Raw genomic sequence first — 24164 nt, forward strand, 5'->3', positions numbered from 1 at the left:
GCCCAAATTTGGTGTCAATTCTCCCAGTGGTTTTTGAGTTCTGTGAATACCACAAACTAACATTACGTTTTTATTTATATAGATTATATCAAAATCTTTAAGCAGGGGTCAGATGGGCTGCGAAGGAGTGTATTATGAACTCAGAAGGTGACCTGAGGTGCAACAACACACAAAACACAAGAATGGGAGGAGACAAAAAGCTGCAAGCCTTCTATACGTTCTCTCCATTGAAGTCTGTGAATGGAACCATTCATACACGTTCTTTCCCCAATACAATCGTCAATCGGCTCATTTCATTTTCCATGTGACGCAGATGAGAGGAGGGTCTCAACAACTCTTGGATATATTGATTTTCATTCCTTGGACTCAGCCGTAACTCTGGGAACGAACTTCAGTCGGATGGGTTTTTTCGGTGCCATGAAACCCTGGCTCTGCAGCTCCAAAGGGATCTTCGCCAAAAGGAGAAAAGAAGAGAGAAGGCAAAGAAAGAAAAATAGTGAGTACATCGCTTAGACTCCAGCCACATTGATTTGGATGCATCAAGTCTGTGCAGAGCTGTCCAGCAGCTGAACATACTAGAGAGGTTGGGGGGAGAAGTCACCATGATTTATAGTAGTTGTAGGTCCTGGGATGTATAGTTCACCTGCAATCTAAAGCACTCTGAATTCCACCAACGATGGAACTGGAACTCACTTGGCACACAGAACTCCCAAGACCAACAAAAATACTGGAGGGATTTGTTGGAGTTATAGTTCACCTACATCCAGAGCTCACTATGAACCCAAACAATGATGAATCTGGACCAAGCTTGGCATGCATACCCAATATTCCCAAATTTGAATACTGGTGGGTTTTGAGGGGAATTGGCCTGGACATTTTGGAGTTGTAGGTACTGGGATTTATAGTTCACCTGCAATCAAGGAGCACTCTGAACTCCACCACAGATGGAACTGGACCAAACTTGGCATGCATACCTGATATACCTAAATGTGAATACTAATGTTGAGGGGAAATGGCCTGGAAATTATGGAGTTGTAGGTACTGGGATTTATAGTTCACCTGCAATCAAGGAGCACTCTGAACTCCACCATAGATGGAAATGGACCAAACTTGGCATGCATACCTGATGTACCTAAATGTGAATACTAATGTTGAGGGGAATTGGCCTGGACATTATGGAGTTGTAGGTACTGGGATTTATAGTTCACCTGCAATCAAGGAGCACTCTGAACTCCACCATAGATGGAATTGGACCAAACTTGGAATGCATACCTGATATACCCAAATGTAAATCCTGGTGTTGAGGGGAAATGGCCTGGACATTTTGGAGTTGTTGGTACTGGGATTTATAGTTCACCTGCAATCAAGGAGCACTCTGAACTCCACCATAGATGGAATTGGACAAAACTTGGCATGCATACCTGATATACCCAAATGGAAATACTGGTATTGAGGGAAAATGTCCTGGACATTTTGGAGTTGTAGGTACTGGGATTTATAGTTCACCTGCAATCAAGGAGCACTCTGAACTCCACCATAGATGGAACTGGACCAAACTTGGCATGCATACCCAATATTCCCAAATGTAAATACTGGTGTTGAGGGGAAATGGCCTGGACATTTTGTAGGTACTGGGATTTATAGTTCACCTGCAATCAAGGAGCACTCTGAACTCCACCATAGATGGAATTGGACAAACTTGGCATGCATACCTGATATACCCAAATGTAAATACTGGTGGGTTTTGAGGGGAATTGGCCTGGACATTTTGGAGTTGTTGGTACTGGGATTTATAGTTCACTTGCAATCAAGGAGCACTGTGAACTCCACCATAGATGGAAATGGACCAAACTTGGCATGCATACCTGATATACCCAAATGTAAATACTGGTGTTGAGGGGAAATGTCCTGGACATTATGGAGTTGTAGGTACTGGGATTTATAGTTCACCTGCAATCAAGGAGCACTCTGAACTCCATCATAGATGGAACTGGACCAAACTTGGCATGCAAACCTGATATACCCAAATGTAAATACTGGTGTTGAGGGGAATTGGCCTGGACATTATGGAGTTGTAGGTACTGGGATTTATAGTTCACCTGCAATCAAGGAGCACTCTGAAATCCACCATAGATGGAAATGGACCAAATTTGGCATGCATACCTGATATACCCAAATGTAAATACTGGTGTTGAGGGGAATTGGCCTGGACATTATGGAGTTGTAGGTACTGGGATTTATAGTTCACCTGCAATCAAGGAGCACTCTGAAATCCACCATAGATGGAAATGGACCAAACTTGGCATGCATACCTGATATACCCAAATGTAAATCCTGGTGTTGAGGGGAATTGGCCTGGACATTTTGGAGTTGTAGGTACTGGGATTTATAGTTCACCTGCAGTCAAGGAGCACTGTGAACTCCACCATAGATGGAACTGGACCAAACTTGGCATGCATACCTGATGCACCTAAATGTGAATACTAGTGTTGAGGGGAATTGGCCTGGACATTTTGGAGTTGTAGGTACTGGGATTAATAGTTCACCTGCAATCAAGGAGCACTCTGAACTCCACCAAAGAGGGAACTGGACCAAACTTGGTGTGCACTTTCTGGGCCTGCATGCCACATACACACACTCTTTCCAAGGCAAGGAGGCTGCTCATGAAAAGTAGGCGAGGAGCTTGCTTTCACATTGAGCTGATTTTTGTACTGGGAGGGGACTTCCCGTTACGTGATACCGAAGATAGTGAAAGTAACAAAATAACAGATATAATGAAGGAAAATGGACCCATGCACAACTCTAATTGTTATTATTGTTATTATTATTGTTATTATTTATTTATTTACGACATTTATATGCCACCCTTCTCACCCCAAAGGAGACTCAGAGCGGCTTACAAGATATATATACATACAATATATTATATTATTAGCATAGTACAATATCAGTATTATATATTACTATATTGTACTATACCATCATATTGTAATTTTATTAGTAATATTACATGTAATATAAAAATATAATTATAATATCATATGATCATTAGTATCATATCGTATTGCATTATAATATTATAAATATTACATGTATATACAATATATTACATTACATTATATATTATATTATATTATCGTTATTGTTGTTGTTATTTGAAACACAACAAGATGAGTCCACAGCTGACACTCTGTTGGCTGTTATATTGGATCACGTGTTGGACACTTCCCAACTGTGTTGGACTGTGTGATCTATGTGTGATCTATGGGTGGCCTTTTGCAGCTGGCAGATGGTAATTTTGTCAGCGCCGATTATATTTAAGTGCAGGCCAAGGTCTTTAGGCACTGCACCCACCGATTGTGTTTAAGTGCAGGCCAAGGTCTTTAGGCACTGCACCCACCGATTGTGTTTAAGTGCAGGCCAAGGTCTTTAGGCACTGCACCCACCGATTGTGTTTAAGTGCAGGCCAAGGTCTTTAGGCACTGCACCCACCGATTGTGTTTAAGTGCAGGCCAAGGTCTTTAGGCACTGCACTCACCGATTGTGTTTAAGTGCAGGCCAAGGTCTTTAGGCATTGCACCCACCGATTGTGTTTAAGTGCAGGCCAAGGTCTTTAGACGCTGCACCCAGTGTGCCGATGACCACTGGGACTACCTTGACTGGCTTGTGCCAGAGTCTTTGCAGTTCAATCTTTAAATCCTCATATCGTGCCAGCTTTTCCCGTTATTGTTGTTGTTGCTGCTATTATTATTATTATTATTACTATTATTATGGGTTGTTTCCTTTTAGTGATTCAAAAACCTGCAAAGGATCTTTCATTTACTAGAACAGTTACATTTCTCAACTTACTGGGGTCTCTTCGCAGGTTCTAAAGGAGAATCTCTGCAGCAGGACGGTCATGGCGACTTTCAAGGAGAGAAGAGCAAAACGCATCCCGATGCAGTTCCTGGGACCCGCTCCAAAAGGCAGGAAGGTGTATGGGTCAAGGGTTTCCTTATTCTCTTTACTAAACCTGTTGGCAAAACAACAGAGGAAAAGCCAGAAGTTAAACTTCTCCCCTAAAAAGGGAAGCACAGAAAGACACAAACCATGAAACCAACACACAACTTGGATCTGTTGCTGCAAGAAGAGATGTATGAATCATGGTGGTATTTGTGGCCCTGAAGCAATGCACACAACTGATTCTTTGCTGCCAGGAGATCTAAGCAAGCCATGTGGGGACTCCAAAAGCATTCATTGTAGAAGAACCAATTTATGGGAAAGACTGGTCCAAAGAACATGGTCCATAGCAGTTTTCTCAACCTTCCTAATGGTGCAACCCCTTAATACAGTTCCACATGCTATGGTGACCTCAACCACAAAATTATGCAGGATGGATTTTCACTCACTGGACCAAACTTGGCACAAATACCCCATACACCCAGATTTGAATGCTGGTGGGGTTGGCGGGGGATTAAGCTGTTTAACCTCAGCACACTGAAGGTTACAAGAACATCTGTTATAGAACTCCAGTATGCTGATGACAACGCCGTCTGTGCACATTCAGAAGAAGATCTGCAAGCCACTCTAAACACCTTCGCAGAAGCATACGAGAAGCTCGGCCTGTAATTGAACATCGAGAAAACCAAAGTGCTGTTCTAGCCGTCACCAGCCAATCCCTTTCCAATGCCAGAGAAACAGCTTAATGGTGTAACATTAAAAAATGTTGACCATTTCCTCTCCCTTGGCAACCACCTCTCCACCAAAGTCAACATCGACACTGAAATACAACACCACCTGAGCTCTGCGAGTGCAGCATTTTTCGAATGAAGCAGAGAGTGTTTGAGGACATCTGTAGCAATACCAAGATGCTTGTTTATAAAGCTGTTGTCCTCCCAACCCTGCTATACGCCTGTGAAATGTGGACTGTCTACAGACGTCACATGAAACTCCTAGAACGATTCCATTATCGCTGCCTCCGAAAAATCCTGCAAATCTCTTGGGTAGACAAGAGGACAAATTTTAGCATGCTGGAAGAAGCAAAGACCACCAGCACTGTTGTCCTCCCAACCCTGCTATATGCCTGCGAAACATGGACTGTCTACAGACGTCACATGCAACCCCTGGAACAATGCCATCAGTGCTGCCTCCGGAAAATCCTGCAAATCTCTTGAGAAGACAAGTGGACAAATGTTAGCATGCTAGAAGAAGCAAAGACCACCAGCATTGAATGTTTCAACTACCCACCTTGATTAGCATTTGATGGCCTGGCTTTACAGGCCAATGGAGACTCCACCTCAGACATCAGAAGAGCTGCAAGACAACCGAGAACAAGCCACGAGAGTCAAGACAAAGATCCACCCAGAGGAAAAGTGTTCTTGCCATACATCAAGGGCACCACTGACTGCATAGGGAAACTGATGAGGAAACACAACATACAAACTATCTACAGACCCACCAAGAAAATCCAACAAATGCTACGTTCAGCAAAGGACAAGAGGGATCCTCTCACTTCTACAGGAGTCTACCGTATACCATTCAGCTGTGGACAAGTCTACATAGGGACCCCCAAACGCAGCAGCATTGCCCAGACACGAATCGAGGAACATGAAAGGCACTGCAGACTAAGTTAACCAGAGAAGTTAGCCATAGAAGAGCACCTGATGAACCAACCTGGACACAGCATATTATCTGAGATCACAGAAATGCTGGACCACTCTAACAACCACCATGTCAGACTACACAGAGAAGCCACTGAAATCCACAAGCATGTGGACAATTTCAACAGAAAGGAGGAAACCAAGAAAATGAACAAAATCTGGCTACCAGTATTAAAAACTCTTAAATTAAAACAGCAAAACAACAGAAGGGAAACATTTAATCACCTCTCAACAAAAGATTGCCCCAAGCACTACCAAGCCACACCAAACAACAGCCAGGCCATCAAATGCTAATCAAGTTGGTTAGTTGAAACATTCACACCTAGCTCCAACAGACAAGAGTTCTTTGTCCCACCCTGGTCATGCCACAGATATATAAACCCATTTTCCTAGTTCCAACAGACCTCAGTAACTCTCAGGATGCTTGCCATAGATGCAGGCGAAACGTCAGGAGAGAATGCCTCTAGAACATGGCCATATAGCCTGGAAAAAACCTACAACAACCGAGTGATTCCGGCCATGAAAGCCTTCGACAATACATTGAACTTAATATAGTTGAAAGCGTCTTTGTGGTTCTGAACAAAGATTAAACCATCAACTCTCCCTTTTTTGAGCAATGGAAACACTTCAGAAACGTTCCTAAGGAAGAAACAAGGGCATTTACCATCACATATTGATCCCCTAATGCTCGGTACCACACCATTATTAGTTAGGGAAGATTCACTTGTGACCATTAGCAAAAGCAGATGGTGATTGAAGTGGGGAAGAAGAGGGCTCACTCCACATTTATGGGTTGAGACTTTCCATATGGAGATCATGGGTTATTGCACACTCTTAGCCAAAAATGTACTTCTCCTTCTGGATCAATAAGAGCAAAACACTGCTTTCTGACAATGTCAGAGCCATCTGGAGTGTCCTCCGGAGAAACTGAAAGCCACGACCAAATCAAACAGCATTGATTTCTCCAGTAGGAGAAGGTGGAACAATTGCACAAGGGAGAAAAGGATCCTCTCACACCTCTCCGGCCTGAATTCTTCTGGTTCCGGCCAAAACTCTGGATCCCGGTGGAGGACAAATGCCGGAATCATGGTAACAGTGCCCTTTGGGATGGTCACTCCATTGATCTCCACGGTGTTTTTGCAAACCCTTTCAATCCGTCCTCCTATGGGGTAGAGTCTCAGGGTTTCATTGATCACCATGTCAAGATACTCCATTTGAAGGAGAGTGTCATAGACAGGAGTTGCCTGCAAAGAAGAAAAGAGAAAAGGTTACACGCAGGTTCTAGAACAGGCATGGGCAAAATTGGGCCCTCCAGGTGTTTTGGACTTCAACTCCCACAAGTCCTAACAGCCTACCGCCCAGCTTACTTGTCCGAACGTATCTCCCTCTATGCACCGCCTCGTAGTTTAAGATCCACCGGAGAGGCCCTGCTCTCGGTCCCACCAGCCTCGCAAATGCATCTGGTGGAGACGAGGGACAGGGCCTTCTCGGTGGTGACCCCCCCCCTCACTTGTGGAATTTGCTCCCTAGTGAGATTAGATTGGCGACGTTACTCCTTTCCTTTAGGATAAAAAACTGAAATCATGGTTTTGGATCCATGCTTTTGGCTAGCAGGCACAACGGCACTTGGGACATTGAACTGGACCATATGATTGTTATGATAATGGAAACAGCTATATGACTGTATAATGAATGTTGCTGTTTTTAATCTTTTGTGTATTTATGGTTTTATTGTTGTTATATTGTGATATTGCGGCATCGAATTGTTGCCAGTGTTAGCCACTCTGGGTCCCCCCTCGGGGGTTGAGAAGGGCGGGGTAGAAATGTTGTAAATAAGAAATAAATAAATAATAAATAATAAATAATACTGTGCAAGAATTCTAGGAATAGGAAATTGGAAATATGCAGGGATTGGGATGCTCTGAAAAAAATCCAAGGAGAAGAAAGCTTGCAGCTTGGAAGCAGTGCATTTGGATCATCCTCCTCTCCTAAAGGGTCTGGTCTAAGGGATGCTGGGAGCTGTGGTCCGCAAGAGAGTGTGGATATGCTATTGTGTGTTTTGTTTGCCGGGGGAGTCATTTTTGCTCATGTGCTGTATCTTTTTGCTTTTTTGGGCTTTTTAAGTCCCTTCCGCTATGTTTTTCATTGTTTTTATGAGTGATGGCCACTCGTTGGCCTGATAGGTGGCTTGTGTCAAATTTGGTGTCTGCGTGTCCGCGCCCTACACCACTGGAGAAATTACACTGCTTAGCCGGTATTGCACCACCTGACATCTGCCGGGAAGTAGCAGCCAATAGTGAAAGGACCAAGGCAGAGACATCTCCAGTTCATCCCTTGTTTGGGTATCAGCCAGCATGTCAATGACTTAAATCAAGAAAGAGTTTTCTAAGATCTACAGAGACATTCGCTGGAACACCTCAGCAAGCGAGAGTCCAAAAGTGGCCGGCTCAAACCCAGAACTTCAACAAATGAGGGACTCCCTCCTGGGCACACAGAAGACTGTGCAACTTGGAAGGTGCTGAACAGACTGCGCTCTGGCACCACGAGATGCAGAGCCAACCTCAAGAAATGGGGCCACAAAGTGGAATCCACGACATGCGAGTGTGGAGAAGAGCAAACCACTGACCACCTGTTGCAATGCAACCTGAGCCCTGCCACATGCACAAGGGAGGACCTTCTTATAGTAACATCAGAGGCACTCCACGTGGCCAGACACTGGTCAAAGGACATTTAATCAACTACCAAACTTGCAAATTTTGTGTTTTGTCTGTCTGTTTGTTTTGTTCTGTTAGAAATGTAATACAATTGACTGGTTGCCCTGACACGATAAATAAATATTTGGTGTCAATTCATCCAGTGGTTTTTAGAGTTATGTTAATCCCACAAACGAACATTACATTTTTATTTATATAGATATCAACCATGGTAACTGAGAGATTTGAGAAACTGTACATTTTGCGCAAGATCTGGATTCTCTGCAGGACTTTTCCTCCTCTTCTACTATCGAGCAAGTCAGATTTCTGGACACCTTGAGAGGTTTTCCTGATGATCTTTCCACTCTACTACTTAGTACTTACCTTTCTATCCTTCTGCCAATTATATTTCATATGTTGGAGATCAGCAGCTCTCATCTCAGCTGACCTGAGCCATGGGGACAGAGCAGAGTTTTACCTGGTTGGGAAGGACTTCATCGATTTCCTCCTGAAGCTTCTGCTGCACATCTGGGTGGGTGGCCAGGAGGTAAGCCATGTAGCTGAGGGTACTGCTGGTGGTCTCGTAGCCAGCAAAGACAAAGATAACGGCCTGTGTCAAAATCTCTTTATCATTGAGAGCTGGAAAAAATGTGAAAAAGGAAAATGCAATAGGAATCAGCTCAATTGGTTCAGTAGAGAAATTGCCAGTAATAATCAGGGTGGAATTAATGGTTGCACATTGTATCCTACGAGGGTTGAATGAAAAGTAACACCTCCGCCTTTGTAACTCCTCAACAGATGGCAGTACTGGTATGCGGCAGGTACTGGCTTATTCAGTAGACTCTCCTCTACAGTTCCATTTTGGTGGGAAGCCTTAGCATTGAATGATTGTGTTGTTAAAGTGTGAAGTATGGAACCCTGCGCAGAAGGTCGGTCAATGCGACTTAAGCAACGTGCAGTCATTGAATTCTTGGCAGCAGAAAGTGTCACCCCAAAGGAGATTCCTCAGAGAATGCAAGCTCTTTGTGATGATTGCGTTGATGTGAGTACTGTGCGTCGTTGGGCGAGTGAGTTCAAAGATGTTGAGGTGGGAACATCTACTTTCGTGACAAACAAAGCTTTGGACATCCTGTGACAGCAACCACCGAGTTTCACAAGCAAAAGATTGACAGGTTGATTCAGGACAATCGTCGTATCACTCGGAGAGAAATTTCAAGCATAATCAACATTTCACAAGAACGTGTGGGTCACATTATTGCTTTGCTTGGTTATTGGAGCTGGGCATGTTTAGCCTGAAGAAGAGAAGGCTGAGAGGAGATATGATAACCATGTATAAATATGTGAGAGGAAGCCACAGGGAGGAGGGAGCAAGCTTGTTTTTTGCTTCCCTGGAGACTAGGACGCAGAACAATGGCTTCAAACTACAAGAAAGGAGATTCCATCTGAACATGAGGAAGAACTTCCTGACTGTGAGAGCCGTTCAGCAGTGGAACTCTCTGCCCCGGAGTGTGGTGGAGGCTCCTTCCTTGGAAGCTTTTAAACAGAGGCTGGATGGCCATCTGTCAGGGGGGATTTGAATGCAATATTCCTGCTTCTTGGCAGAATGGGGTTGGACTGGATGGCCCACGAGGTCTCTTCCAACTCTATGATTCTATGATTCTATGAAATAAACAAACAAACTGGCACTTGATTGTTTGCTGAAACTCTACACAATGTTCTACAAAAGGAGGAATGACTTTCTTGCCATGGGGATAGAATAATCATCTAACGATGGAAATGTTGGGATGACTATGTCTACTTCTGAGATAAAAGTCTACAGAGTAGCCAATGGGAAGCGCCCTTTTCAAAGATCTTCCAATATGAATATTATGAAGAGCAGCACCCATATTTCCAGCTCATATGAGATCCAGAACATCCGAGACTGGGCCAAGAAGACAGAAATAGTCTTTGGATGATCTGGAACCATGGCTGTTGTATCATCTACACTTGTTGTCTATCTCAGAATCACTTCTGAGAATGCAGGTGGGCTTCCCTCTCCCATCATCTCATGATCTATCTTTATTGGTGAAAAACAGAATGAAAATGATAAATAACGAGTGTGAAATACATCCAAAATCTCACCTTTATATGATTTTGAGTCATCGATGATGTCACCTGATATTTGGGAGTCTACCATGAGCTGCAGAAAGTCAACCCGGTCCTGCAGGGAAGAGAAACACACGAGCTGATGGCTGAAAATGATCAAATGCAAGAGTATTTCCTCCTGCAGCTCATCTTGGTGGAGACCATTCATTCCACCTCAAAGCCATGGTTTCCCCCCAGATTTGTTCATAGGGACTTAGAAGACAATTGTATGGCTGAGGCTGACCTTATGAAGGTTCTTTTGTCGGTCCTTCTTGAGTTTCTTGATGGACTCCTTAATGTAGTTTGTGATGGAAGCAGGTGTCAAGCTGAAATTAAATGCCTCCAGCACCGGTGTGAGAAATGGAAAGATGACTAGAAAAACAGAAGAGGAGATAGATTGCATTGACTCACACAATGTCCTTTGAGGGATATTCAAATGGTCCTTAGGTATCCATGTGAAGGATCTCCTTCCAGCAGGCCAGAAGCAGAAAAATACTAACTGTCCTGGCAAGCTCCAAAAGCAGAAAACCTAAACATGTAACTATGTATAGTCGAAGCTTTCATGGCTGGAATCACTGGGTTGTTGTAGGTTTTTTTGGGCTATATGACCATGGTCTAGAGGCATTCTCTCCTGATGTTTCGCCTGCATCTATGGCAAGCATCCTCAGAGGTAGTGAGGTCTGTTGGAACTAGGAAAAGGGGTTTATATATCTGTGGAATGACCAGGGTGGGACAAAGGACTCTTGTCTGCTGGAGCTAGGTGTGAATGTTTCAACTGACCACCTTGATTAGCATATAATGGCCTGACAGTGCCTGGAGCAAACCTTTGTTGAGAAGTGATTAGATGTCCTTGTTTGTTTCCTCTCTGTTGTTGTGCTGTTGTAATTTTAGAGTTTTTTTTAATAATGGTAGCCAGATTTTGCTCATTTTCATGGTTTCCTCCTTTCTGTTGAAATTGTCCACATGCTTGTGTAAACATGTAACTGTTGCCAAAACTCCCTGTCTCAGCGAGTTTGTCAGGCGTAGCCCAACCAATCAGCTTTGTGCTTTGCATTTTTCAGTTAACTCACTCACCAACTGATTTTTATATGCTCCAACAGAAGTTTGCTAAACTAAATAAAAGGATCTCCTCTCTGAGAGTATTAAAGTCTAATTCCACTGTTCAGTCCCCTACAAGCCCCCTCTCCTAATAAATATACCCTTTTCATTGCTATCTCATCCAGAGTTTTATCATTTCATGTCGTGCATTTGGCCCACCCACTGTGCCTGATTTTCCATTATGTTATTTTGCACTGTTTATTTTACTTGATTGGTTTATTTATTTTATTGTGATGTTATTTTGTTGTTTATATTTTATGTCACTACTAGCTGTACCCGCCACGTGTTGCTGTGGCCAACCTTCCCTCCCTCTTTCCCTCCTTCCTTCCCTCTTTCCTTCCTTTCCTCTTTTTCTTTCCCTATCTCTCTTCTTTCTTCCATCTCTACCTGTTTCTTTCCTCCCTTGCTCTTTGGTGACATACTTCCTTCCTTCCCTATCTTTTGTTCCTTCTCTCCTTCCTTCCTTCTCTTTTTCCTTTCACTTTTTAAATTTCCTTCTCTCCTTCCTTGCTTCTCTATCTTTCTTTGTTTCCTTCTTTCCCTCGCTGCTTCTCTCCTTCCTTCCTTCCTCCCTTCCCTCTTTCCCTCCTTCTCTCGTTACTTCTTGACTGTCCCTTCCATTTAATATTGTATTTATATCTTACATAGAAAGAAGGAAAGGAAGAAGGAAGGAAGGAGGGACATGAAGGAAAGAAAAAGGGAGGGAGGGAGGGAAAGAAGGGAAGGAAGGAAAAGAAAGAAGGAGGGACAGGGAGGGAGGGAGGAGAAGGAAGAAAGGAAGAAGGAAGGAGGGAAAGAAAGAAGGGGATGAAGAAAGTAGGGAGGGAAGGAAATGAAGGGGAAGGGAATGAAGAAAGGGAAAGAAGGAAAGGGAGGGAGGGAGGAAAAGAAGGAAAGGAAGAAGGAAGGAGAGACAGGAAGGAAGGGAAGGAGGGAAAGAAGGAAAGGAAGGAGAAGGAAAAAAGAAAAGGAAAAGAAAAGGAAGGAACGAAGGAAAGGGAGGAAAGAAGGGAAGGAGAGAAGGAAGGTCCTTCATTCAAGCACCGTGGACCTTCCTCGCCTCTTCCTCCTCCTCCTCCTCCTCCTCCTCCTCCTCCTGCTCCTTCCCTTCTTCCTTGCTCCGTCGCTACTGCTGGCACTCATCCGCCCTTTCCTCTCCCAACAGGGAAAGGAGGAGGAGACAGCCCTCCTGACATAGGAGGGAAAGAGAAGAGGCTGCATGCGGCAAGCCTCCACCTCCACTCCACTCACTTGTGTGTGTGGCCATGCACGTGCACCTGGCTTTAATGGCCGGCTGTTTCCCCGCGAGGAGGAGGAGGAGGAGGGGGCATGGCCATGGGTCTCTGTAGACATGCAGTTTCTCCTTTGTGGACATGCAGTTTAGAAGTCCTTTCTACTTTTGGTTTTCATTGTTTTTTTCAGTGGAGAACATACATTGGGTTGTTAGGGACATAGTGTCCAACTCTGGTGTCAATTGCCCCAGTGGTTTCTGAGTTCTGTGAATAGCACAAATGAACATTACATTTTTATTGATATAGATAATGTATTGCTGGGCATGGCCTCATGTAAGCCGCTCCGAGTCCCCTCTGAGGAGATGGTGGCAGGGTATAAATAATCTTGACTCGAGTATAAGCCGAGGGGAGCTTTTTCAGCCTAAAAAGGGGTCTGAAAAATTAGGTTTATACTCGAGTATGTAAACTTGACTTGACTTGTAATGAGTTATGAAACTTTTTTTCATGAATCGCACAGCCCTACTATTAATAAAAAAGGGGGTCCAAATGCTCAGGTAGAGCAAAGACTTCATACCAATGAGGACTAGCAGTGGATTCACAAAGTTGAACTTGATTAACTTCTTCATGTTTGTGACAAAAGGATCGTTGGGGTTGTTTATGGAGTCGATGTTGATGCTGAAGGAAGTGCTGGTGATCACGTCCATACTGTAGGCCCCAAAGATACTGGAAGAAGGAGAAGAAAAAGGTGAAGAAAAAACACCCAACCCTACAAACATCCAATGTAATGGGCATCTATGGCATACAGTGGTCTTCCATTGGCATCCCTCAACAACTTGATTCCCCCTCTGATAGTCTGAAGCCCAGCTACAAATTCAGGACCACAATTAGGTCAAGCAGGCAGTAGAATGGACTGCATTGTTCACACAAAAATTACTCACTTCTTTGTGTCTATGTTTTCCCCATTTTCCACTTTCTTCTGGACGTTCTTCACCAACATCTCCCCATAATGTTTGATAATGGGAAACATCTGAAACACAGACCAAAGACCGAGATGCTGAAACAGACTTTAGGTTTCCATTCAGCATGATGGAAGAAGCAAAGACCACCAGCACTGAAGCGATGCTCCCCTGCCATCAACTCCGCTGGACTGGCCATGTTGTCTGGATGCCCGACCACCATCTCCCAAAGCGGTTGCTCTACTCCGAACTCAAGAATGAAAAACGGAATGTTGGTGGGCAGGAAAAGAGATTTAAAGATGGGCTCAAAGCCAACCTTAAAAACTCTGGCATAGACACTGAGAACTGGAAGCCCTGGCCCTTGAGTGCTCCAGCTGGAGGTCAGCTGTGACCAGCAGTGCTGTAGAATTTGAAGAGGCACGAATGGAGGGCAAAAGTGAGAAATGTGTCAAGAGGAAGGCGTGTCAAGCCAACTCCAACCGGGACCGCCTTTCATCTGGAAACCAATGCTCTCACTCTGGGAGAAGATGCAGACCAAAAATAGGGCTCCACAGTCAGCTACGGACCCACCAGTACACTGACCTTGGTAGACTATCCTACTCGGACAATGAGAGATCGCCTAAGTAGAAGAAGAAGTAAGAAGTAGGGGTCCTGAAAGATTCAATTTTTTATCTGGCCCATTATGGGAAATTGAAACTTCCCAGGCTCCCCTTCCCATTATTTTAGGCATTTAAGCTGTTTCTACTCTAGAGGAGAGATACTGCATGCAGGCGTATTAAAGGAGGGCTTCTTAAAGCTGTTTCTACTCTAGAGGAGAGGTGCTGAAGGCAGGCAGACACACTTTCTCTCCTGGGACTGCACCACACCATGCACTCTTTCCAAGGCATTTAAAGAAGGCTTCCCGACTTCCAGGTAAGGAAGAACGATGACCTCCTGGAACTATTGGGCTTCCTTTAAAAACCATCTTTATTCCCAGCACACTTCAATCTCCTTTCTGCTTGGGGTTTAATGCTTCCTTACAGTGGTTTCTACTTTCTACTCTAGAGGAGAGGTAACTGGTAGGAGTTTTCAGGGAATGGGGGCTTTTTCTCATTTGCTGGGATTGATGGAAAAGATTAAACTGTGACGCCGAAAAGCAGAGGAGGAGCTGAGATCGGCTCCCCGCTTGTTTTCGTTGCAGGCGCATTTTCGTACCGAGAGAGTCCTTACCATTACGTGCTCCTGAAGGTACCAAAGGTACTGAAGGAAAGCAGATCTGCGCACAAGTCTACATAGTCTACGTAGTATTATTGTTGTAATACATGATGTGAAAAGTATTTCTTGAAAGTAGAAAGTTTGATTAGGGTTGTGTTTATCCATTTTTGGGCATGTTTTCGTACCGAGAAGACCTCACCGTTACGTGCTCCCGAAGGTAGCAAAGGAAAACAGATCTGTGCACAAGTCTATTTGTAGCCCAAATATCTTCAATTCCTTTGTAGTATTATTGTTGTAATACATGATGTGAAAAGTATTTCTTGAAAGTAGAAAGTTTGATTAGGGTTGTGTTTATCCATTTTTGGGCATGTTTTCGTACCGAGAGGACCTTACTGTTACGTGCTCCCGAAGGTAGCGAAGGAAAACAGATCTGCACACAAGTCTACTTGGTAGCCCAAATATCTTCAATTTCTATATAATAATATTATTGTTGTAATACATGATGTGAAAAGTATTTCTTGAAAGTAGAAAGTTTAATTAGGATTGTGGTAATCCATTTTGAAACAAAATATACCTTTTACGTGTGGACAAGAGTCCAAGTTGGATCTACCAAGTAGACTTGTGCACAGATCTGTTTTCCTTCGCTACCTTCGGGAGCACGTAATGGTGAGGTCCTCTTGGTACGAAAACATGCCCAAAAATGGATAACATTTTTGGGCATGTTTTCGTACCGAGAGGACCTCACCATTACGTGCTCTCGAAGGTAGCGAAGGAAAACAGATCTGTGCACAAGTCTACTTGGTATCCCAAATATCTTCAATTTATTTATAATATTATTGTTGTAATACAGGATGTGAAAAGTATTTCTTGAAAGTAGAAAGTTTGATTAGGGTTGTGGTTATCCATTTTTGGGCATGTTTTCGTACCGAGAGGACCTCACCGTTACGTGCTCCCGAAGGTAGCGAAGGAAAACAGATCTGCACACAAGTCTACTTGTAGCCCAAATATCTTCAATTCCTTTGTAGTATTATTGTTGTAATACATGATGTGAAAAGTATTTCTCGAAAGTAGTAAGTTTGATTAGGATTGTGGTTATCCATTTTGAAACAAAATATACCTTTTACCTGTGGACAAGAGTCCAAGTTGCAACCCACTGTTACAATGGTATGAGTCTGAAGAAAAAGAAGCATTCATTAGGAGGCACTGTGTCCAAAGAAACCTTGGCCACTTACTTCTTTGAGTCTCCCGCTGGTGAAGTTGGGAGAGAGAACCGTGCGAATCCTCTTCCACTGTTCATCTTGAACTATCAATATGGATGAATCAAACTCACCGTTCAGGCCAAAGTCCTACACAGTCCAAGACAGAACGAAAACAGTCATGAGAGTGACTTGGACCGGGGATTCTTATCTGGTTCTCTTGGCTTTGTAGTACATGCTATCAGAGGAATTTCAAAGGAGTTCTTTACCCGGCGGTTGGTGAAATGGGTGTAGCATTCTTTCACCAGGATGGTTTTAATGATGACAGGGTCCAGGATAGCCAGCACTGGTAGCCGCCCGTCAAAAAATCTAGTTGACAAAGAAGAAGAAGAAGCACATGCACTTAGCAAGGCCTTAGCCAGATAAACCCGATCCAACAGTTCACACCTCAAAACTCTGTGATCCAAATTTCCATGTCTTCTTGACTTCAAAACCTCCCATATCCTCTTGACCCACATTAATGACTGGATGCAGGGATTCTGCTGAAGAGCCACCCATGTGCTGTGTAGACCTGATACGTATATTGTGTCCAAATTTGGTGCCAATTCATCCAGTGGTTTTTGAGTTATGTTAATCCCACAAATGAACATTACATTTTTATTTATATAGACTAGCCGTCCTCTGCCATGCATTGCTGTGGCCCACATGGGGGTTCTGTGTGGGAGGTTTGGCCCAATTCTATTGTTGGTGAGGTTCAGAATGCTCTGTGATTGTAGGTGAACTACAAATCCCAGCAACTACAACTCCCAAATGTCAAGATTCTATTTTCCCCAAACTCCACCGGTGTACACCTTTGGGCATATTGAGTATTTGTGTAGAGTTTGGTCCAGATCCATCATTGTTTGAGTCCACAGTGATTTCTGGATGTAGGTGAACTACAACTCCAAAACCAAAGGACACTGCCCAACAAACCCTTCCAGTATTTTCTGTTGATCATGGGAGAACTGTGTGCCAAAGTTTGGTTCAATTCCATCGTTGGTGGGGTTCAGAATGCTCTTTGATTGTAGGTGAACTATAAATCCCAGCAACTACAACTCCCAAATGACAAAATCAATTTTTTTGAGTGAAGGACATACATTGGGTTGTTAGGTGTCTTGTGTCCAAATTTGGTGTCAGTTCGTCCAGTGGTTTTTGAGTTCTGTTAATCCCACATTACATTTTTATTTATATAGACTAGCTGTACCCGTCACGCATTGCTGTAGCCAACCTTCCCTCCCTCTTTCTCTCCTTCTTTCCCTCCTTCCTTTGCTCCTTCTTTCCTTCCTCCCTCCCTTCCCTTTTCTTCTTTCCTTCTCTCCTCCCTTCCTTCTCTACTTCTTCCTCTACCTCTTTCTCTCTTCATTTTCTACCTCTTTCCTTCCTTCACGTTTTGCTTCCATCCTTCCTTCTGTCTTTCTTTCCCTCCCTCTTTCTCTCCTTCTTTCCCTCCTTCCTTCACTCTGTCTTTCCTTCTCCTTCCTTCCTTCCTTCCTTCCTTCCTTCCTTCCTTCCTTCCTTCCCTACCTCTTTCTTTCCTTCCCCCTCCCGTTTTCTTTTCCACCCTCTTTCTCTCCTTCCTTCCTTCTCTATCTCTTTCCTTCCTTCTTTCGCTCTTTGCTTCCATGCTTCCTTCTCTCTTTCGTTCTTTCTTTCCCTCTCTCTTTCTCTCCTTCCTTCGCTCCCTCTTTCCTTCCTTCCCTTTTTTCTTTCCTTCTTTCTTTCCCTCCCTCTTTCTCTCCTTTCTTTTTCCCCTTCCTTCCCTCCCTCTTCCTTTCTCCCCCCTGCATTGTCATTTAGCTTTCCATCATTTAGCTTTTGGGGTTTTTTTAAGTCCTTTCCACTGTTTTTTTTGGGGGGTGTGTGTGGTAGTTTATAAGTGATGGTCACTCGTTGGTCTGTTAGGGGTAAAAGGTAAAGGTAAAGGTTGTCCCCTGACATGAAGTCCAGTCATGTCTGACTCTGGGGTGTGGTGCTCATCTCCATTTCTAAGCCGAAGAGCCAGCGTTGTCCGTAGACACCTCCAAGGTCATGTGGCCAGCATGACTGCATGGAGCGCTGTTAGGGGTATAGTGTCCAAATTTCGTGTTAATACGTCCAGTGGTTTTTGAACATTACATTTTTATTTATATAGATTATACATAAACATTGATTGAGGCTCCACGACTGAAAAGGGTTGAGAACCCCCGTGCAAGGCTATCAACAAACCCCGCTTAGGTAGGATGCAAAGGTCAGAAAGGGAGTTGCAGGGTTGAGTTTGAGATGCTATGCATGTCTGCACTAGAAATAAATGGACAGCTCCAGCCAACAGCAAATTGTCTCTGTCAACCAACGGTAGGAACTCACCCCCAGATCTTGCCATACTTCTTGTGACACATCTCGTCGAAATCAAGGACCCCCTGCCAAGAGAAAAAGAGATGTCAGAAAAGCCAAGAATGGGAAATCCAGGCAAGGGGAGGGGGTAGTTACTAGGCTTGGGCGATCCAGTTCGTTAATATTGTAATTCGTTATTAATTCGTATTTAAATTAGCTTACGATCCAATATCGAACCATGCAGGGATAGTGACAGGAGTAAGTAAGAATCGAAACAATTTTTCCAATTTTCGTAATTATTTCGTAATTATTTTCGTATGTCTGGTGCAAGTTTTACAATCTCGCATTTACCCCTCTTCCGGTCCCTTTGCTCTGCTGCTTCGCTCCTCTTTCCTCATGCTTCTTCTTGCCTCACTCTAATATACAATACTATAATATAATATATAATATAATAATATTATAATAATATAATATAAATATTATATTATATTATATTATTATAATACTATTATATTATAGTATTGTATATATTATATTATATTATAATATTATAATATAATATATTATATATTATATATATAATATAATATAATATAATATAATATAAAGTAATATAATAATAATATAATATAATAATATAATAGAACAAAATCTGGCTACCAGTATTAAAAAACTCTAAAATTACAACAGCAAAACAACAGAGAGGAAACAACCAGGCACAGATTAACACCTCCCGGCAAGAGATTTTCCCAGGCTCAGGCAGGCCTTCAAATGCTAATGAAGGTGATCAGCTGAAACATTCACACCTAGCTCCAGCAGACAAGAGTCCTTTGTCCCACCCTGGTCATTCCACAGATATATAAACCCATTGTCCTAATTCCAACAGACCTCACTACCTCTGAGGATGCTTGCCATAGATGCAGGCGAAACGTCAGGAGAGAATGCCTCTAGAACATGGCCATATAGCCCGAAAAAACCCACAAGAACCTAGTGATTCCAGCCATGAAAGCCTTTGACAATACAATATAATATAATATACAATAACATAATATAATATAATATATATAATATAATAATATATAATATAATAATATAATATAATATAATATACAATAATATAATAATATTATAATATAATATACAACAATATAATATAATAATATAATAATAATATAATATAATATAGTTGTTGTTTGTTTTATCACACAAACAGTCAACAACAGAGGGAGAGGGAAGCTTCAGAAGTTCCCCCTGTCCCATTTGGAGGTTTTTTTAGCATATTGCGCAATCGCGTCCGCCATTAACAAATCGATTCGTAATTTACGAAGTTTCTGAAATTTCGAAATTTTGAAATCTTAATTTTCGGAAGTCCTCAGAATTTAGAAACGCTAGCGCACCCTAGAAACAAAACGAGTTTAGAACCAATTTTTTTCCTTGATCGCCCAAGCCTAGTAGTTACACTTTAAACTGTGTTGTCTCCGCCCGCCTATGAACGAACGAACGAACATCCGTGGATACTCACTTTCCGGTATTCAAGGAACGTGCCGACGAATGGCAAAGGCTTTGGACCAGGAATGCCCAGCTTCTTGAAGAAATTGTAGGGCCAGATCCCATAGCTGGAAAGACAAAGAGAGAGATGCTCAGTGGATGAAGCATCAGAGGGAGGTTGGCAAGGAGGTTTGCAAACATTCAATGCCAAAGACACACAACAGATATAGACAGACAGTCAGAGGCTATTTAACATTCCAGTTTCAAGAAGGTCACCAGGGGAGTTGTCACTTCACCGTCTATTTGTGCCACTGATGGAGTACTTCCTCATTCTTTTGCATGCTTGCTGGAGATTTTTATGGCGTTGTAAATTAGTTAAATTAGCCTCCCCACATAAGCGGTACCTAAATTTCCTACTTGACAGATGCAACTGTCTTTCAGGCTGCAATGTACACATATATGGCAAACATTCAATGCCAAAGACACACAACAGATATAAACAGACACTCAGAGGATATTAAACTTTTCTGGCCGCCAGGGGAGCTGTCACTGTCATCGTCCATCTGCGACACTGATGAAGTACTTCCGCATTTCCCGCATGCTTTTTGCTGGAGTGCTTTACTGGAGTATATTTTTATATCCTCATAAATTAGCCTCCCCACACATAGGTGGTACCTAATTTTCCTACTTGACAGATGCAACTGTCTTTCGGGTTGCAAAGGTCAGCAACAAGCTACACAATTGGTCGGAAGCTCACTCCGACCTGGGCTGGCTTTGAACTCATGACCAGAAGTGATCTTAATGCAGCTGACACTAAGACAGCTGCACTACAGTCCCGGATAACTGATAAGATAAAAGATAACTGGAGTGAGTAATACTCTGTCTGAGAGTCATTAGAACAGAGTTTGCAAGGCAATGAGCAACAATAAAGTTTATAGCGTTGGAAGAGACCAGGTGGGCCATCCAGTCCACCCCATTCTGCCAAGAAGCAGGAAAATTGCATTCAAAACACCCCTGCAGATTGCCATCCAGCCTCCAAAGAAGGAGCCTCCACCACACTCCGGGGCAGAGAGTTCCACTGCTGAACAGCTCTCACAGTCAGGAAGTTCTGTGACAAATGCAAGATACTCCACTTCGGCAGGAAAAACGAAATGCAAAGATAAAGAATGCGGGACTATGAGGCATGGCTCGAGAGCAGTACGTGTGAAAAAGATCTTGGAGTCCTCGTGGACAACAAGTTAAACATGAGCCAACAATGTGATGTGGCGGCAAAAAAAGCCAATGGGATTTTGGCCTGCATCAAGAGGAGCCTAGTGTCTAGATCCAGGGAAGTCATGCTCCCCATGCTCTATTCCCCTTTGGTTAGACTACACCTGGAATATTGTGTCCAATTCTGGGCACCACAATTCAAGAGAGATATTGACAAGCTGGAATGTGTCCAGAGGAGAGCGACTAAAATGATCAAGGGTCTGGAGAACAAGCCCTATGAGGAGCGGCTTAAGGAGCTGGGCATGTTTAGCCTGAGGAAGAGAAGGCTGAGAGGGGATATGATAGCCATGTATAAATATGTGAGAGGAAGCCACAGGGAGGAGGGAGCAAGCTTGTTTTCTGCTTCCCTGGAGACTAGGACGCAATGGAACAATGGCTTCAAACTACAAGAGAGGAGATTCCATCTGAACATGAGGAAGAACTTCCTGACTGTGAGAGCCGTTCAGCAGTGGAACTCTCTGTCCCGGAGTGTGGTGGAGGCTCCTTCTTTGGAAGCTTTTAAACAGGGGCTGGATGGCCATCTGTCAGGGGTGATTAGAATGCAACATTCCTGCTTCTTGGCAGAATGGGGTTGGACTGGATGGCCCAGGAGGTCTCTTCCAACTCTTTGATTCTATGATTCTATAAGTAAGTAAAAGCCATATAATCCACATTATCTGCTTTGAACCGGGTTATATGGCATCGTGAACTCAGATAACCCAGTTCAAAGCAGATAGTGTGGATTATCAGACTAGATATTCTGGGCCCAGGAGGATCCGAAGTCGAACAAAATATGGGAATTGCAACTGAAGGCACAGAGTCTGAAAGGGCAGGGTTTTAAAACTATTTATCAGGGCAAAGGACATTGGCTTCTTTCTGGTATCGAGTTTCAAGAACAGCTTTGAACAGAAAGTCTTGGCATCTACATCACTTTGCACACGTCTGCACAGGTATGTGGTATAATCCATTTTAATTATCGCCAGTCTCCACCAAACACAACAGACCTCACTACCTCTGAGGATGCTTGCCAAAGTGCAGGCGAAACGTCAGGAGAGAATGCCTCTAGACCATGGCCATACAGCCCGAAAAACCTACAACAACCCACAACATAAGTGTTGGCTGGATTTGGTATTTGTTGCTGTCGTTCTTGGATATATATTTTTTTAAAAAATACATTATTTTGATTGTCCTGGGCCCCTTCTAGACTGCCATACAATCCAGATTATCAGATCATATAATCCACATTATCTTCTTCGAACTGGATTATATGAGTCTACACTGCCATATAGTCCACTTCAAAGCAGATAATCCGGAAGTTTAGGACAGGTTGCATGAAAGAGTGCAGCAGTGCAATCCAGAAGTAAAAACCCTAAGGTGATACCTTCATGGGATTCTACACTGACAAATTAACACAGTTTGACACTACTTTAAAGCCCCATCTATACTGCCATATGAAATTCAGATGATCTGCTTTGAACTGGATAATATGGCAGTGTGGACTCATATTATCCAGTTCAAAGCAGACAAAGTGGATCTGCAGTGGCACAATGAGTGGAAACCCTTGTGCTGGCTCAACTGCTGACCTGAAGGTCGGCAGTTTGAATCCGCGGGATGGGGTGAGCTCCTGTCTGTCAGCTCCAGCTCCCCATGCTTGGAAATGAGAGAAGCCCCCCACACATCCGGGCGTCCCCTGGGCAACATCCTTGCAGACAGACAATTCTTTCACGCCAGAAACGACTTGCGGTTTGAATCTGCGGGATGGGGTGAGCTCCCGTTTGTCAGCTCCAGCTTCCCATGCTGGGAAATGAGAGAAGCCCCCCACACATCCGGACATCCCCTGAGCAACATCCTTGCAGACGGCCAATCCTCTCACACCAGAAACCACTTGTGGTTTGAATCTGCGGGATGGGGTGAGCTCCCGTCTGTCAGCTCCAGCTTCCCATGCAGGGACATGAGAGAAGCCTCCCACAGGATGGTAAGACATCTGGGGATCCCCTGGGCAACGTCCTTATTATTTATTTACTTACTGTATTTGTATACTACCTTTCTCAGCCTATCGGTGACTCCTTGCAGACAGCCAATACTCTCACACCAGAAGCGACTTGAAGTTTCTCAAGACACTTCTGACATGACAAAAAAAATCTGGATTATATGGCAGTGTGCCACTTAGAGAGAAACATACCTAAATCAAGGCTTCCCTTTGGCACTTTAGGGGGGAAAGCAAGTTTCCCGGCTGTCGAACCTGACCTTGGTTGCTGTCCCAAGCTGACCCCTAAGGAGATGCCAGACCCCCCATTGTACTCACAGCATCAGGAGGACCAAGAAGAGCCCCACAAACACCCAAGTTTGGGGGGAAAGGAAGGAAAGGAGGTCCATGTTGCACCGCACACTGATCCCTTCTCTCTCCTTGGCAGCGTTGAGAGGAGAAAGTGTCCTATGTTTGCTTTCTCTGGGCACTCCTTGTGCTCTTATATGTCTGTTTCCTCCCTCAGAGGTCACGTGAAAGAGGCAGGGAAATCCCAGTTGACAGGGATGTTGACATCACAGCAGCCCAGCTGGCCTCGCCCTTGATCTCTCCAGAAACTGGTTTTGCCTTTATTTGCCCTTTGGATGCATTCCCTGCCAGTGCCAACTTTGAGTCCCGAATCGGGAACAGCAGCCTTGGCATCCAGCCCATGGCAGGGATTTCTTGGCACCATTCATTCAGGCAAAAAAAGAAAGAAAGAAAAAGGAATCTGAGGAAGTGTCCTTTGCTCAAGGTTACCCAGGGTGCTTCCACACCATCTATGGGTTAAAGTCAGGCCCAAGGGAGGGATGTGGCCCCTTGGGCTCTTTTCTCAGGCCCTCCTCTTTCTCACCATACTATCCTTCCTTCCTTCTCTCATTCTCCTTCCCCCTTTCCTTCCCTTCCACCCTTTCATCTTCCTTTCCTTCTTTCCTCCCTCCT

The 24164-nt window shown here is 43.7% G+C and overlaps 1 protein-coding gene across 1 annotated transcript; it reads right to left on the reverse strand.

The window, feature by feature from the left end:
• On the reverse strand, nucleotides 1-23730 carry LOC132782168 (cytochrome P450 3A9-like). Its single transcript, XM_067460546.1, has 13 exons — nucleotides 23523-23730; nucleotides 20004-20097; nucleotides 18515-18567; nucleotides 16402-16501; nucleotides 16169-16282; nucleotides 13725-13813; nucleotides 13361-13509; nucleotides 10701-10828; nucleotides 10454-10532; nucleotides 8811-8971; nucleotides 6657-6883; nucleotides 3850-4012; nucleotides 1-449 (listed from the first exon to the last, which is right to left on the reverse strand). Exons 1-13 carry the CDS (start codon nucleotides 23591-23593, stop codon nucleotides 354-356), a joined length of 1524 nt encoding a protein of 507 aa, XP_067316647.1. The 5' UTR covers nucleotides 23594-23730; the 3' UTR covers nucleotides 1-353.
• Nucleotides 23731-24164: the final 434 nt, after the last annotated feature.

The sequence above is a fragment of the Anolis sagrei genome, chromosome X, assembly GCF_037176765.1.
Source record: "Anolis sagrei isolate rAnoSag1 chromosome X, rAnoSag1.mat, whole genome shotgun sequence".
Lineage (NCBI taxonomy): Eukaryota > Metazoa > Chordata > Lepidosauria > Squamata > Dactyloidae > Anolis > Anolis sagrei.

Excerpts from the sequence above, each read along its gene's own strand:
- LOC132782168 (XM_067460546.1), bottom strand. The coding sequence starts at position 23,593 with ATGGACCTCCTTTCCTTCCTTTCCCCCCAAACTTGGGTGTTTGTGGGG. Across the intron at positions 13,510-13,724 it reads GAAAACATAGACACAAAGAA|TATCTTTGGGGCCTACAGTA; the intron begins GTGAGTAATTTT and ends TCCTTCTTCCAG. Across the intron at positions 450-3,849 it reads GAACCTGCGAAGAGACCCCA|ATCCCTTTGGAGCTGCAGAG; the intron begins GTAAGTTGAGAA and ends CTTTTGGCGAAG.